Source organism: Schistocerca cancellata, chromosome 4 (assembly GCF_023864275.1).
Source record: "Schistocerca cancellata isolate TAMUIC-IGC-003103 chromosome 4, iqSchCanc2.1, whole genome shotgun sequence".
Taxonomy (NCBI): domain Eukaryota; kingdom Metazoa; phylum Arthropoda; class Insecta; order Orthoptera; family Acrididae; genus Schistocerca; species Schistocerca cancellata.
Window position 1 is genome coordinate 76,892,361 of NC_064629.1, and position 18,483 is coordinate 76,910,843.

General features: G+C 36.5%; 1 protein-coding gene across 3 annotated transcripts in view; it reads left to right on the forward strand.

The window, feature by feature from the left end:
• LOC126184668 (muscle calcium channel subunit alpha-1-like) overlaps positions 1–18,483 on the forward strand; it is a 601,154-nt gene that overhangs the window by 308,236 nt on the left and 274,435 nt on the right. For 2 of the 3 annotated variants that reach the window (XM_049927151.1, XM_049927152.1), the window contains exons 18-20: positions 13,756–13,885; positions 15,587–15,716; positions 15,910–16,076. In XM_049927151.1, the coding sequence (XP_049783108.1) occupies positions 13,756–13,885; positions 15,587–15,716; positions 15,910–16,076 (427 nt within the window). Of the gene's footprint in view, positions 1–13,755; positions 13,886–14,640; positions 14,762–15,586; positions 15,717–15,909; positions 16,077–18,483 lie in introns of all 3 variants that reach the window. The other variant, XM_049927153.1, reaches the window with a different exon arrangement.

The following is an 18,483-nucleotide window of genomic DNA, read 5'->3' on the forward strand; positions in this document are numbered from 1 at the left end:
TAATGTAATTTCATATGACTTCAATTGTATTACCATTGAAGTAATTTAAAATTTGTTTTCATTATATACAGAGTGATTTGTATTAATATTTTTAAAAACCCCAAAGCCATGTACATGGAAAAAAATGGTTCAAATGGCTCTGAGCACTATGGGACTTAACTTCTGAGGTCATCAGTTCCCTAGAACTTAGAACTACTTAAACCTAAGTAACCTAAGGACATCACACACATCCATGCCTGAGGCAGGATTCGAACCTGCGACCGTAGCGGTCACGCAGTTCCAAACTGAAGCACCTAGAACCCATGGCCACACCGGCCGGCTCATGTACATGCAACTGAGACAAATAATTAATACACATTTTATGCCTATAGCGCATTTACTGGTCATGGTGCAGTGTAGATGCTTATATTTATTTACTTGTGAAGCAATATGGTAGGTTTTCGTTGTACTGTACTTTGCAATTAACCAGCGGAGACCACAAGACAGGTAAATATCGCCACAATTGTCGAATGAAATGCAAAAAAGAACACTACCTGCCAGGCACAAGACTCAAACCCTAAGTCTGACACGCTAAAGTGATGCACATAAGCCTTTAGCCATATCAATGTGACTACCTGACTCAGGTTTCAATGATCAGGTACGACCAACCAGTAGGCTCCACCACTGCATGTGCTCCAAGGTACATCATCTGGTGATGTTCCATGTTCAACATTTGCCATACACTTTTGGGGTTTTTCCAGACATTTATGACCATGTGTGTCTTATATTAAATTACTTGTCTCAGCATCATCGACATCACTTCAAGAGGTTTTAAAATATTAGTAAGTATCACCCTGTATAATATAAACTACTCAGTTGTAATTTTTTGTTGTTGGGATTTCCTGTAGAGAATGACAGAGCTGCTGTTACAGACTGTTGACAATGGTGTTTCTCAGTGAGGAAAGAGTCAGGCTGATAACACAATTGGTTGTATTTCAGTTGTAGTTGACAACTGAAGCGTTACACCTGCTACCTTCATTTGAGTTGCCTCCTAGTTCTCTAAAATATTTGAGGAAATAGTCATTCCATTGTTACTTATCCAAATAATGGTGAGATATGTAGGCAGTTACAGTTTTTATTTCAGATGTTCACATAACAATATCTTGCTCATTTGTTTTTTCTTTGCTCTTGTATTTGTTTTTTACATAATATTCTGTCAGTGAGGTTGCATTTTTATGACATAATGGCACAATTTATGCACTATTTATTCAAGGTAACTGTAGCTTATTTCTTCATCTTAAAGCTTATCACTGATCTGTCCTCCATTAAGAAATCAAGCTGAACAACTAAAAAAACTATAATAAAAATTATGCCAGAACAATATGCAGTATATGCTAGACATTAAAAGCACTTTTTAAACAAATTAATGTGGTTTCTACTATGCATATTCTCCCACAACATATTAATTTGATTATTTGTTAATGATGTCATAATATACCTTATAAGATAGTATATTTTCTTGCCAGTGGATGTGATGTCAGGTAGAAATTCTCATTGCTCATCTACATTCAATCACTTTAGCATATTGTCCTCTCTGAAACCATCATTGCTCAGAACACCTTACATTTTGCACTGTCAGTCTATATTAATAAGCGACTATCCTGGAACCCAGTCCAATGTTGCATCTCTAATGGCTCCCAGAGGCAACACAAATTTGATTTTCAGTATTTTGTGTAATTGTTGACTGATAAAATGCTTTCATAATCTACTCATTAAGAGGTATAGTATTATGTTAAAGGTTTGACACAGTGAGACAAATGTTACTGTTAGAAACTGTGTGTTTATCTTGAGGAAGTGTAACTGACAGTGTGCAAATACACAGACTTTATTTATCCAGTATTTGAGAATGAGAGCACTCAGTGATTTCCAACAACCGTTACACATAATTTAAAACCCTTACAAAACTTTTTGTCACTGACAGCCCCCACCCCCACAGAATGAGGAATGGAAAAATATTTTACCGCTTACTACATTATTGCTTTGCAGTACAACTTCAGCATCTGATGTGACATCTTAATTTATTACTTCTTTACTACCAATTCTATTCATGACACAGTTTGCAAACAGTATCTGTATGTACCTGCAAAATTATTTCATTTTATATCACGTAGCCAGCCTGGGTGGCGAGCGGTTCTAGGCACTACAGTCTGGAAACGCGCAACCACTATGGTTGCAGGTTTGAATCCTGCCTCAGGCATGGATGTGTGTGATGTCCTTAGGTTAGTTAGGTTTATGTAGTTCTAAGTTCTAGGGGACTGATGACCTCAGAAGTTAAGTCCCATAGTGCTCAGAGCCATTTGAACCATTTTATATCACGTAGTTCAGGAGATAAGATCACATAGAAATTTAGATGCGTGAGAAACAAGGTTTTGCTTAATATGGTATAGTAAAACTTCAGCATTAGGCATGATGTTTTAATGTACTATTACTTTACTACCAACTCCATCTGCAACACACTTTGCAGACAGTATCTGCATACGTCACTGAACCTACCAGCAATTGTTATATCCTTGTACACACACAGTTCAGAAGATATGATGTGATAAACATTGAGATCCTTGAAAATCTAGCTTCTAATTAAAATGGAGTGCAAGTTACCCACCCTATATACTGTGTTTCATAATGAGAGCACTTAGCAGCTTCCAACAAATTTTAAGCAAAATTTCAAACTTTTTCTCACTTTCATGATTAATGTCAAATATTTAACACATTAACTCATTTGTACACTAATCAGGTGTTTGAGACTTTTTTATGCATGGCTGTTTGATTCTTTAAAGTATCATGGTTTACTGGTTAGTTGAAAAAAAATCTTAGATTCTTCTTAAGAATGAACACTCATTCTACTGGTAAATTATTTCGATCAATACTGAAAGGGATCTGCAGTACCAGAATCCATGAAGGGAGGCAGAATGATCACTGATGTGACCACTATAAAGGGATAACCAACTCAGATGGGGCAGGGGTGGGGAAGAAAATTAAATCTGTCCTTTTCAAAGACCCATCCAACATGAGCCTTAATTAATTAAGGGAAATTGCACAGTTGTAGCATTCATTGAGCAGTAACTTGCAATGTACCTATTCACCAGACTACAGATCTCCATTCCAAAGTACAGGTAAGAAGGCAAATATTTTTTGGGACATTAATATTTGTTGATCTGCTTCTATGCAATATCAATCACATTCCCATTATGTGGCATAAATATTCCAAAAAGACAAATATACAACGTTTAGGTATTGGCTGTAATCAAAAATTCTCATGGTTAGATTTTGTCGAATCAGTATTTTGCTTCTCTTTATTTCATCACTTTTGTATATTATCCTGAAAGAAACAGGGAGCCTTAATGGGCAATATAAGGCAGTATGGCAGATAGGTCTAAATAGAAAGCTGGCTGGACTCAATTTCATATTGATCTTATCAATGTGCTGATTTCATTATACTTGTAACCCAGGTGGATGCCAAAGATTATTATGTTTGTAGTTTCCTTTATCATGTGACCATTAATCTCATATTACTATATTTCTTTGTAATGACAATAAAGATTCATTGTTATGATTATTAATGTATATTTTTGCAGTGAATCAGATATAAATAAGTTCAGCTATTAGCTTATGGTATTTTCAAGCTGGACTCTCTCTCTGTGACAAAAAAAAAGGAGGAAAAGCCTCTTATTGCTACTGGCACAACACTTATACAGGATGGTCAGAAACAGTCTAAAAACTTGTAAGGGTACTGCAGAGTGGGTTGTACTGAGAAATAATTGTTAAGAAAAAAATTTGATACAGTGCACAGCTTCTGAGTTAATTAGAATTGAATCAGATCATTGTGCACCCAAATTCAAGTGGCCCACCAGATACAATTAGTGTCAGCTATTCTCATACTGTAGATGATAGCAAACAAGACTGGCTCAGTCTTTGGCTGAGGTTTAATCCCTGCTATCATCCCACGTACAATTTTTGTATCACTCTCTTGTTCAATTCTAGGAAACCAAATAAAGAACATGTTTGGCGACCATCTCTGGTAGGTTGCTTGAATTTTTGCTCAAAACAGCCTTATTGGCTAATGTCAGCACTAATTTTCTTATGAATGGTGCAACATTTTGAATGTTTTCCTTAACAATTGTTTCTCAGCGCAAACCTACCATGTGACATCCTTATTAGCTTTTCAGACTCATTCTGATCATCCTGAACAGAAGGGAACCAAGAATGGAAAAATTGAGGATGCCATATAGTATGCCGCAGACACATACTGTTGTGCAAGGGACAGTATTGGGTTTCTCCATCATTATAATTTACATTTCATAATGTAAGTTGGTTATGTCAGCATTGTGATGTTATTTGGGGAAAAATTTTTGAACAATAGTTAAGATTTAGGTGAAATTTGAATTGCATCTCATAACCTTTGAATCTTGATTAACATCATCTTATTTCTGATTTAATTATACTCCGGGTGTTGATTTCGAACATAAAAACTATTGGATCTACATTAAAATGAAAACTGCACAGTGTAGTTCAAAACTTGCCTACATCTAATAATGCCCCAACAATGAGAATGCTATGGTATTACTGGCAGTTCTGCAATATGGTTCAAGTCACATCTCACAAACAGGAAACAAAATGAGGAACAAAGGGTGTCAGTATCAGAGGTCAGTGAGTTAAACTATCAGTCATCTACAGATTGGGAAGTAATTACATGGAGGTCCAATAAGTCTTCATCTTAGGGTTATTGTTTTTATTGTGTACATTAATAATAAATTCTTATGTTAGTAATACCAGGATGAGTAGTATGTGTCCATGCTGTGAGCACACTGAAGGAGCTTGCTGCAGTTAGTGAACAGGTGAATGTGCTTTTGGCTATGGTCAGTTATCTTCTGACTGCTGCTTCAAAATGTGAAAGAGCATCTGGTGTGTCGCATGTTTTGCCCACTGCTGTTGAGACACCTCCTAGTGTACCCAAATGGTGGATCTGTGCTCACAGCAGGATTACTGGCTGATGTTAACACACTCACATTGCTTTACACAGGGAGCCAATGTGGAGACTAGCTGTATTGCCTCACCTATTCACCCTGTGAGTGGACGGGTCACCACTCTTTCAGCAGGGTCTGAGCTGGCACGTGGGGGCAGGAGTTCAGTAATTATCAGGAGCTCCAGCATTAGGTGCATTATGGAGCCCCATACGTTAATGGCATTCACGGCCAGAAAGAAAGGTAATGTGCACTTGTTATGTCTGGTGGGGTGCCTCATCTGAGAGGTGGAGGCGGTCTGTTGAGGCACCTCCTAGTGTGCCCAAATGGTGGATCTGTGCTCACAGCAGAATTACTGGCTGATGTTAACACACTCACATTGCTTGCCACAGGGAGCCAATGTGTGCAGGGTGCAGTCATCTGCAAGTCGTGGCTCCCTGTCAGCACCAACAATGCCTGTAACTTGGGTTCTGAGGCCATCCTCAGTTCGTATAGGTGGCTCACAAAAGTGGTGAAGGCTTTTGGCCTTGTGCAAGGGGTGTAAGCAGAGCTCGCAATTTGCAGCATTGTTCCCAGAGTTAATCTAGATCTGTTGGTTTGGAGCCGAGAGGAGGGTCTTGACCAAAGGCGTCATCAACTGTGTGACAGTCTTGGCTGCAGATTTCTGGAGCTGCCTTATTGGTTGGGGAATTCTGGGACTCCCCTTGGTAGGTCAGGTATTCATTATACAAAGAAAGCAGCTACTCAGTTAGCAGAGTACTTATGGAGTGCACATGGGGGTTTTTTCCATTAGGCAGCAGTTTGAGGTACTCTGATGGACACTCACCAGATGACATACAGCTGGCAGAATCGGACTGCATTCAAATTAATGACACTTCAGCCATCAAAATTTTACTTGTTGATATCATTAAACTTTTTTTTATTAATAATGCACATTTTACACCCTTTAAACTACTCAAGATTCTTTCCTACATTAATCTATTTTGTAGTATGTGGACAATAACTGCTCTACCACAGATGTTTTGTTTATGTAATTCCTATCTCAGGGGTATAACTGACACTGTGTTTTGTAAGTGTATATTAAGCTTTGCAGTCACTTTTATAGCACCAATCTTTTCAGCAGTACTGTACTCTCTCTATCCAATATTGTGCTCAGAGAAAATGTGTCATGAAATCTACATGTCGTCATGACACTAGATGCCCAGAGCTGAATTGACAGTTTTCATTTTTGCAGTTACTAAATAGCTGCCAAAAATTTTATCCAGTTGGGCATCTGTAAATTTTGAACTGATAGTAGATAAAGAAGACATCTCAACATAATGTACACTATTAGTTCAAAATACTTATTGACATATTATAGGACAAGAGATACACAAAAGAAATGTCACTGCTTTACAGATATATAGGAAACAAGATTTGTAAATGAGATATTTACATTAATCAAACAATCAAAAATCCAGGATGTAATGTAACAATATTGTGAACTGACACACACATGACTGCAGTCTCAGGCAACTGCCATGGCAGTGTGGTTTCAGTTGCCATGTTGCCATGGCAGTGTGGTTGCAGTTGCCTGAGTCTGCAGTCGTGTGTGAGTTGCATTTAGGCATGTCGTGTCCGTGTCGTGTGTGGGGGAGGGTGCGCGTGCGCCACCCCAAAGGAAGCCAACCACAATACAAGAAACAGGTTCTTAAAGAATTGCAAATAAGACAAAAATTTATTTCGTGGAATGTGAAATGAACATCTTGTAACAATGGTTGCAATAATTAAAACATTTCACAGTTATTTTGCTCTGAAGTGTGTAGTTAAGGCAAACTTGTAGTATTATTCAGTCAAATGAAAGTGAATTGCCTATGAAGTTACTGTTAGGAAAAAACATTAACATCATTTGACAATGGAAATGCAAATGCTGTGTGGCTAGGGCCTCCCGGCGGGTAGACCATTTGCCCGGTGCAAGTCTTTTGAGTTGACGCCACTTCAGCGACTTGGGTGTCGATGGGCATGAAATGATGATGATAAGGACAACACAACACCCAGTCCCTGAGTGGAGAAAATCTCCAACCCAGCCAGTAATCAAACCCGGGCCATTAGGTATGACATTCCATTGTGCTGACAACTCAGCTACCAGGGGCAGATGTCGTTTGACAATGAATGAAATACTGAATGCCATTTCTTGAATATGTCTTCTCTTATAGACAACTTTTTTCTATTTTATTACAGTTAGTACTTTTAAAGACTCTCTACAATTAATATAATTTATGAAGGATATAAACAAACACAGTATTCTTCAAATATGAAACTGGGACAGGAAAACAAAAAAAGTATGGCAATTAATGTCATTAAGTGTGTTTAGCCCACTGGAAAAATTTTAAAGGAACTTGACAAAATATTAAGGTGCATTCAAAAAGAAAAGAGCTGGAGGCTGCAAAAGGAAAACTGCTAAAAGGTTTGTAATTTCATTGCCTGTGGAAGCAGGTGTGGTCCCTATAAGAGCACCGAGGTCACTAACTTGCCACTACAGGGACATGGGTGCATACCCACGTGATGACAGAATGTGCATGCAAATGCGTTGACTGTTAACTGTTTTTAGTAATGCTGAATACCGAGAAATGAAGGCTTCAAAGGAAGAGGAAAGTGGGGTAGTACATTTTTACTTACAGCAACCCTGCATGCTATAACTGTAGACTGTCATTTTGACTTGGCTTCAAAGTGGTGTCAACATGTTCAGTAGAGTCCCATTCAGTGTGCTTCCTTTGCTGGTTGAAGACTCAACCCTTCATCTGCAGCAATGGCTGCTACCATGACACACCAGTCTCAAATAATGAGGACATCCACCTGCTGTACAATGATATCACTAATGCACTGTGGCATTCGAGTCCATGCATCATCAGCCAACATCTGCCCTTCCCTCAATCACTTGTGCATGCTTTGACTTTTGCAAAAGACATATAATGCTTCCTGTAACTCGGGCCATTCTTTGATGAATTTCCATTCCCTGCACACCTTTTGTTGTCAGGAAACATACTACACACTTTGTTCTTCTCTTGAAGCCCCCATTTCATGGTTTCCAGCACAACTGAGTGCAGTGGTCAGTGCTTGCATGTTGCACACTCTGTCATTACACAGATGTGCCAACATGTCCCTCTGGCAGCAAGTTTGGGAGCTCAGTGCTCATACAGGCACTGTGCCTTATTCTGCAGGCAGTGAAATTATCATCCTTTTATGGTTTCCATTTTACAGTCTCCAACTTGCTTCTCTTTTAATGCACTTTATACAAGCAAGCACCTTAAATTATTTTTACTATTTGAGAATCATGGGTTGAGGAAGCATTCATTTGTGAAGAAAGAGTGCTCTGGGAGAAGTTTTAATGCTACTTTATAGAAGTAACATCCAAATTTGCCTTGTGTAGATACTTACAGGATTAAGTGAGTATTTGGACTGAACTATAAATGATGAGTCATAGATATCAAATATATTCAATAATCATTTCTTAAATACAGTAGGAATTTTAGGGACAAACAGTTCAAGAGAAAAATCACAGCCACTTGTTGGAAAAGTAACTCACATAAAATTCAGTCATATGCGTGAATCACCAATGTCTCCTTCTGAAATTAAGAAAATTATATATTCCCTCAAAATAGTAGCTCATGTGCTTTTGACAGTGTTTATTACAGAGTAATGAAGATTTGTTACCATACAATAAGCCCAGTCTTATCTGAAATATGTAATGCATCACTAACTTAACATAGTTTTCCAGAGAGACTAAAATATGTAATGCATCACTAACTTAACATAGTTTTCCAGAGAGACTGAAATATGCCATTGTTAAACCCCTCTTTAAGAATGGTGATAATGAGATGTCAATAACTACTAAGCTGTTTCACTGTTGACATCACTTTCGAAAATTTTTTAGAAGGTGATTTGTTCTAGAACATTATCTCACCTTAGCAACTACAATATTCTCAGTGGCTGTGTTTCAGAAGAGTTGCCTTACTGAGAATGCCATTTAGATGTTCACTCACCAAATTGTACAAGCATTAAGTAACAAAATAGTGTCAGTCAGTATATTTTGTGACCTGTCTAAGACATTTCACTGTATGAATTATAGTATTCTCCTAGATAAATTGAAGTTTCATGGGATTGATGGTATATCCAACCAATGGATAATATCATATCTAACCAAGAGAATGCAGAAAGTTGTACTTGGTACTTCAGCAAATGTAGCCCAGGGAGTAATTCTGACTGGAGAGAGATTGTGTTTGGGGTTCCCCAAGACTCAATCTTAAGTCCACTATTGTACTTCAGATATGAAAACAATCTTCCATCTAATATACAACAAGCAGAACTAGTTCTTTTTGCAGATGACATGAGTGCTCTAATCATTCCAAGCATATACACAGAAACAGAGGAAATGGTAAACAATGCTCTTAAAAGAATTATTGACTGGTTTTCTACTGACGATGTTGCCCTTTTTTTAACCCTTTGTTTCCTGACATAAGAAAAAATTTACTTTTTAACATTTTCTTTGCAGAATTTATGCTATTGTGGCCTCAAATGACGGTAGGATTTTTTGTAAAATTTTATTTTATTTTTTCCAACTTTTTTCACTCGTGGTACTCAGAAGTACCGTCAGACTCCATGGACAGAACCACAACATGCGCAGAAAAATGCTCCAATTTTTATAACTTGTTCTTTATTCCACATAAACATTAAATATTTTTACATTAGAAAATTAATTAACAAAATATGATATTTCTGATTTTTTTTTTAAATTCGCATAAATTTACCTTACTATGTGTGTCCAGTATTCACATTGAGGTGAAGGTGTAAACGGCAAAGAACACTCTGAGGCATCATTATCCGAAAAAGTGGAGTTTGTTTCACAATCTCTCTCTTGAGAAATGGCACGAAAAAGCTTTGTCAAAATTATTAACATTTTCGTCATCATCTTCTATGTCAGTATCTTCTGTAATATCAGAAGGAATGTCCTCATACAAAATTGCTTCAGTCTCTGCATCACTCAAAGGTCGAAAGTAGCCACCAGTTTTACAATTTTCGTCCATCTGTGTGTGAAAAAGTGGATAGAACAACTAGTGAGAGGTAACGCACTGTTGCTACAATAAAGTGTTCGCACAACCTGACGGTACTAATAGGTCTGCTTTATATTTTCCACTTTATCTCATTCCCTTGTAACGTAATGCTTCAAACTATTATAAAAAAAAAAGAAGGTAAGTACTTACAATGTAAAACTCAGCGGAAGTTTCAATAAATTGCGCATAAATTCAGGCAACACCATGGAAACAAGCACATACAATCTTCTGTTTTCACAGCAGCGCGGGAAAAACTATTTCAAGCTCTAACAGCCAGAGAGGTCTAAGTATTGCATAATAACATCTATGAAACAGTAGAGCAGAGTTACTATAACGTACCGACAGGCTCTCAGATCACGAAACTGCACCACGAGAAAATAATGACAGTCAAAACTTACTGGTACTTTTAAGTACCATCAGGCAACAAAGGGTTAAAAAGGCACAACACAACATTTTCAGTTTTGCATGTCTGGGGGACTACACCAATCATAAGTGTAACACATGCTGAGGAAATAATAAATAGGTTGAAAACTTCATAATTCTTAGGTGTTCATATCACTGAGAACTTTAACTGGAAAAAGCTCATTTTCGAGCTCCTAAAACAATTTAGTTCAGCAACAGTTGCACTTAGAATCATTTCAAATCATGGGGAGAGACAAATCAGTAAGTTGACATATTTTTCATATCTTCTTTAATTAATGTCATACGGGGATAATGTTCAGGGTAACTCATCTTTAAAAAAATAAAGTCTCCATTGCTCAAAAATGTGCTGTAAGAATAATATGTGTGGCTCACCCATGATAATCTTATAGACATATCTTTAAGGAGTTGGGCATTCTGGTTACTGCTTCACAGTATATTTATTCCCTCATTGATGTAAATAATCCACAGCAGTTAAAAAGGAATAATGATGTATATAATTACTTTGCCAGAAGAAAAAATGATATTCAGTACACCTCATTAAGGTTGGCTTTAGCACAGAAAGGGCTGCACAATGCTACAACAAAAATTTTTGATCACATCACCCAGTGATATAAAGCGTCTGACAGACAGAAGAGTAAAATTTGAAAACAAGGTGCAAAATTTTCTCCTTAACAATGCCTTTTATTCTGTATAAGAATTTGTGTTATTGTAATGTGTAAAAGATGGTGGGTAGGAATTACTAACTCACATCCATATATTTAAAAAAAATAACTTAGAAATGTTCAGCATGTAACCATATTTACAAATTTGTGATGTGAATGTGAATTAACTCAATTCAGATCATTATGATTTATTGTACAAACATGGATCATAAAAGTAACTAACATAACTGAGTATGATGATTTAGGTTAATAGTAGTTTAACAGGTATGACATACAAAAATTACACTCATGCAAATTTAAAGATAATACTATCATCTTAAACACATTTGGTAAATGTCATTTATAGGTAAATTCGTGAAATTCTGTTGGTTACAGTACAATGTATATGGATCACATATTGTGCTTATCTAATTTTAAAATAGCAACATTCAGAGGAAAATAATTACATTTGCCACAGTTGTTTAATATCCTACTAGTTTGTACTAATTTTAGATAGTTAGTTTCTCCTCCATACTAAATAGCACTTGTACAGCAGCAGTTAAATCAGAAATAATTCTATATTTTCTAAAACTGTCAAACTACAACAAATGAATAAATTAATAGATAAATGACATATTCTTAGGAAATACATTTCCCACACATATTTAACACATACTTTCATGAAATACCGTTCAATACCTTTCTACAGGATACTTATAGCAATCGAGATTAGAATGTACACTGCAAATGCAAAGAAAGAATTAACTAAGAGTCCTATGCAACTGAGCTGTATACATAGAGGGGACCAGTTTATAATGAAAAGAAATCTGTGCAATTTCTTGTTATCTTCTTCATATACAATTATTTATTCATGATGGTGTGAAAACATTAAATACTTCATAGAACTTGAAAGCAGAATTTTAATGACATTGAAGGTGATAGCCAACTGGTGTATTAAGAAAACAAAATAAATTTGCTAACTTAATGACCTGAAGTGCTAATTTGTGAAGAACCAATATGCCTTGCAAATTCCACCGTATGAAGTTACCGAGAAACCTCTGTTTCTGTCGTCATATATATAAAAGAGCAAAAATGCCTGAAAATGCAATTAAAACTATTTTCTTCAAGCATTAACTACCATTCTGTTGACCATAGGTGTATGTGTGACTCAGGATTTTTTAAATATTCTCATAACAGTAGTGTTGCTTTCCATTCACATCTGATTCAAAATCTGAATTAACAGCTGTAGGAACTTCAGTTAACATGGGGTCAAACTCCACTCTGTTGTGATGTTTAGTTCTGAAATAGCCCTACCTTACTACAGGGGGAGATATTCATTTTCATACGTTCATACTGTAGGTCCCATAGTGAGGACAACTAGTGACAGTTACTCTACTACTTACCACTGATTATCAAGTTTTTTGTAACATGCCTACAATTTCAGTCTGAACTGTCATGTTAAAGCCATCAAGTTTTATAATATAATTTCAGATTAAAAAACAATCTGGGTAGTCGTATCTGTGTGATCATTAAACAGACCTGTTGTGCCATGCTCAGCTGATACCGCATTTATACTGATCTAAGGGTGGTCTTATTCTGTGCTGCTGTAGTGAACTTTGCTGGTGAGATTAAGGTCCACCTATCACTCTGTATGCCATCTGTGATGGATGAATTTTATATCCAGTTACAATCTGATTATGCTCCAAAATGGTGAAATGCATTATTGAAATAAATAGCTTTTCAACCCAGACTGTTTTTCAATCCAAACTAATTCCAAATGGTTGCTGTACCAGCCTGCCAGAATGGAATGGAATAAATTCTTGACAATATAATCTTCACTGGTGTTTATACAGCATACTTGAATGTAATTTTCCATTGCCTACAATCTTTCGTTACTGCTCTTATGGCATAACTGAATATGAATGACAAGTTTCATTGTGTTTTGCTCACATTTAAGGTACAAAATATGTGACTGAACTGTGTATATCCTTCCATTGCCTGATGACTGTCATCCCAAATACTGGCGACCATGTCTTTGATATGATCATATATCTCATATATCTGGACAGTTGATAAACTTGTATCATGGACCATGTTTGAGATAAACTGACTGCACAAATAATATGAATGTATTCTATCTCAAGAAATTAGAATTGTACCTCACTTATAGGCAGCAGAATATCTAAGAATTTTTTTTTTTCAATCCAGCTCCTGTTCACTTGAAACAAATACCTCATTCTGCTTTGGATGTTTTGTCATTCTATGTCTTTGACAGAGTTGATGTATATGTCAGTTTGCTTAATGAGTAAACATTTTTATTTGGTCAATTTTTTCCTATTTTTTTTTTCTTTGCTACATAATTTGAAAATTTAGTATAAGTGTCAAAAGCAAACTATTTTGAATGGCAGTTTTTAAAATTTACCATTTCAGATTTAATTTTATAAAATCATTGCCTTCACACAAAAGACAAGGAAATAAGAACCATATTACTAATTTACTGCACAGTTACATAAAAGCAAAAACAGACACATAAATATCAATATCAGAGCATTTTGTCATTAGTCTGTGCCAAGGAGTGCGCTTTGCAATCAAAATTTTCAGATGAAGTAGATGGAGATGGTATGCCAACCGTATCTGCAAGGCCCCGAAGAATGTCAGAGATCAGCATCAAAACAACCATTCGACCACTCCCCACAGGAAGTGCCTTCTTTATACTTTCCCACACTAACAGGTAAGACTAAGACATTGAGCACGACCGCTATGCCACAGTGGAACCCCATTTCTTTCCTGTATTCCATTTTGTGTAAAAAAATTCAACTTCCTTTGTAACAGGTGCAATGATACTTGCTTATACAATTTTTTGGTATCACAAGGTGAGTGTAAACCGTTTCTGCAATGTATTCTCATTCATAGTTTTTATTCTATGATATGTAGGAATTGTGATTTTTGGTTGCACTACTTTTCAGTACTTCATTATGGTTTTAAATCGTAGCACATCATCCAAATTTCTCATTAAACCAATGTGCCCTTATCCTGTTGACTTATTTCAGAAGCAGAAAGGATATTTATTTGGTTGATGCAATATGATATAAGTTTTAAGGAAAATAAAAGTATGTCTTTCATGGTGTTATCCTTTTTTGTATCCCATCTACCTTTATCAAGGGAACATGCCCTGTTTGCAGTCTCTGTTTAAGTGTTGAAAACAGTGAAGCCACAGAATACAGGTTATCACATGTGCTGCCAGTCTTCTGAGAAACTCAGCATTTGAAAGAACAGTATTGGTGCTGAATTCAGTTTTTGTGCCATGGCTGTTTGGTAAATAATTTAACTGTAACACATTCACTTTCTACATTGTACAGTTCTTATTTGTGATACATTTTCGGTCTTAGAAAAAAATTTCAGGAGTCCTTACCTGCCAAGTGGTAGCGGTCGTGCCTTAACTTTGATCAAGTGTCTGATACGTTTATCTTGTGTTATGTGACGCAGACATGGAAATGGAAGACGGTGTGTCAGCTCGGCCACGTCGTCTCTCAGAGTTCAACATCGCCACAAAGAAGCAGCCTATTCCTCAAGCATCGTCCTTCTTCATTTTCTCTGAGTCCAACAGGTGATAGATAGACTCATCTGTTAGTTCCAGACAAACCATCATTGCAACTTTAGTAATCAAGAGCTTTCTCCCCACAGCCGTTCACTCTGCATTTAATGACAGCTTCTGCAACTGAACTCCAAGCTTATTGTACAGTAGTTATAATCATTGTTAAACCTGTATTTTTTCTATGGAATGGAATTGCATCTAGTGAGCGTTTTCATAGGTACAATTAGTAGTAACAGCACAGCTTTGCAGGATGGAATATACATCACATATTCAAACTGTGTTAATATTTAGTACAAAAAAGCCTTAGTAATGTGTTGTATCTTGTAGTTTATATTATAACAAAATATAGTTCAGTGTCAAAAGCAAAGTGAAAAATACGCTTGAAGCATAGTCTAATAAAATCCATTTTTTAGATTTGGCATTCTAGCATGATGAAGAGATTTACTGCATGTCATTGTTTATTGAATAAAGATGTTACTGAGTAGTGGTGATGGGAATAAAACCATTGCTGCTTTGTGTGTCATTAATGTTCAGAGCTAGTATATTTGAGTTTTTCCTCATTATAGAAACATTACAGTAATCACATTTATCGTTCCATCACTAAAACTTCCTAATAATGTTGTACCAATGTATGAAATGATGTGTCTTAGATCTTATTCAATCTGTTTCAAAGGTGTTTATGGTTGACATGTCTTATATAACCTTTGTCTGGTCTAATAAATTTAATAACTGTTACTGTAAAAAATATGAGGTGTTAAAATAAGTTGCCTTTCAATTCAAAAGAGTTTTCAAGGGAATTTATTTATAAATATATCTCATCTTTTTCTACTTTTACAGGTTCAGAGTATTCTGTCACTGGTTTTGTAACCACAGCTACTTTGGAAATGTTATACTTGCATGCATCATGATTTCCTCTGCCATGCTTGCTGCTGAAGAACCTCTACAGCAGAAGACTCCAAGAAATGATGTAAGAATAAAATCATAATATCAAAAACTGATGTTTTATTTGTTGTATTGTTCAAACATTTTACATTTAAAATATGTTGGTATTTAGGGAAAAGTAATTCAAATTTATATGAACACTGTGGTGTATATGAATAAAATATTACACACATACTCACATGCAAAACCGGTATATGTAAATTTTTTTTTAATTACAGATTCTTGGACATTTTGACATTTTCTTCACAACAGTTTTCACTGTTGAGATATGTTTAAAAATGGTTTCCTATGGTTTTATACTCCACGATGGTGCCTTCTGCAGATCAGCATTTAACCTTCTCGACCTGTTAGTAGTCTGTGTCTCACTTGTGGCCATGTTTGTCAAGTAAGTATAAAACTGCATAGGTTACTAATATTATGTTATTTTAGTAACTAGTAAATGTTAAACATTCTTAAATTTCATAAAAACCGTAGAGCAGATGACACCCAATTCATTGTGTATTTGTTCTGCATATGTTCATTGTGTTGTCTTGAATGTATTAAGAAAATTAATCTGGCAGTAGCACGAGGCTATGATTTTGAATTTAAAATCGAGGCAGAATCGTTGCCCATGTTTTACCTTCAGGAGGTAAACTGCATAGTATTGCCAATACACACATATAAAATTAAAAACAACACACTGCATAGCTTTCAGAATTAATAGTAACCTCCTCAGGAAGGTGAGAGGGGCTGGAGGAAAAGGATAAGTAGGTCACTCAGACCCCAGAAGGAGAGGGACCCAGCTGTAGTGAAGATGTGATTAGACAATAGTGCCAAGATCTAAAGGAAGTTAGACATTCTGTGGATGTTGTTTATTGATACCATGTGGTTATAATTAAACTGATGGTGTTCAGAGTGCTGCAGTGGGGACTGTATGCATCACATGATGCTGAAACATCGTAGGTATGTTCAGTAATTGGTGCACTTGCGGAGTATGTGGAAAAATAATAGTTCCACTTTGTGCCACCAGGTGAAAATATGGTGCTGTCAGCAGTTATAAAATGGGAGGAATGACCAAACACATGATAACAGTGGTTCTGGCATGTTTATTAGGATATGGTCACAGGTTACATGTGTTCACAATGATCTCCCAACTTGGCAACATGCTGCACCTGCAACATGGCATGGTCAACCGTTGGTCCCAGCATATCCATTGCAATCTGAGTGGTATGTCATCATATGCTATCCTTCATATCAGGAAGAGCTTGAATACATCACTGATAGACACGATCTTTCAGATCTCCCCACAACCACAAGTCACATGAATTTAGGTCAGGAGTATGGAAGGCCACCCATCTTGAGATTGCCTAAAGATAATGCAGTCATTACTGAAGGTTTCTCAAAGCAAATCTTTCAACTGACAAGTGACATGTGGTGTTGTTGCCCCATCTTTCATGAAAATAGTAATATGTACACAGTGGTATTCTTGCAAAGCTGGAATCAAGTGTTGCAAAAGGAGGTCCTTATAATGTGCAGATGTCGCTGTACACCTAACAGGCCCACCAGGTGTCACTCCTCAAAGATAAATGGCCTGAGGATTAAGAAGCTTGTGAAACCAAACCACAGAGTCACATAAGCTGATTGCAGTGGATGTTCATGTCCAACGTGCAATAGAGTAGAACTGCATACATGACAGTTCTGTGCATTCATTTCACTGTACAGAGTAAAATCTGCCTCATCCATTCAAAGAATATTCCCCGGCCATATGTCACCCTTTTCTATGCATGCCAGAAATTGGAGGGCAAAGTCACTGCATTGTAGCCTATCTTGGGGCTTAATGTATTTCACATTCTAAATCTTGTGGGGATACCAGTGTAGAATGCACTGCAAAATCATGTTAACTGTTGACCAGGTGGAGACAATTCCCATGACACAGCTCAAGCACTGGCTGCAGAATTTGAGATTTGAGCAGTGGTGCTATTACTGCCATTCTGATTAAACAACATTATCAGCAGTGCACAGACTTTCTTCTTAGCAGCCATTGTGTTTCATGCAGAAAATGTCAACTATCTTAACCATTCACACTAACAGTCACTTCACAGTATAAATCACCATGTGTCGTCAAGTGACAAACAGTGTACTGACATCAAAACAGGAAACATTTTGCATTCTGAATGCTTATAGCACCATATTTTCACCTGGTGGCAAAAAGTGGAACTATTAACTTTTCCCCATAGTCTGTGAACAAACCAGTTAATGAACATATCTACAATGTTTCAGTGTCCTCCGATATATACAGCCTTCAGTGCAGCATGAGGAACACCATCAGTGTAATTATAACCACCTGGTACATTAGTTTTACACCTACCATCATGATGGGGAAATTCTGGTGGTAGGACACCATGTCAGAGACATGCTGCCTGTGATATATCTGCTTCATAAAGATGTACTCTAATGGCCAGCAGAAACACTTTTTTTTTTGTAGCCAACAGAATATCAGTGATATTAGCTGGACATCATACCCAACTCGGTGTCATTTCAAAGCATACTGAGTACCATCGAGTCAGGCTGTAGGTATTCTGTGTTGAGAGGGAATAAATATTTTAATTACTTGATGCCAGACAGCATTGGTATGTATCTGAGTGACTGAAACATTCTATTAAAAGGGAAGAAGTGTGCCTAATGTTCTGTCAGGTCCCACTGTCCATTAGATGTGATAATAAAATTCTTTATGTACGTTACAAAACATATCATTGAGTATTATTTCACTTCTATGACCCTTTTTATGTTCTCAACATTTTTCTTAGTTGATT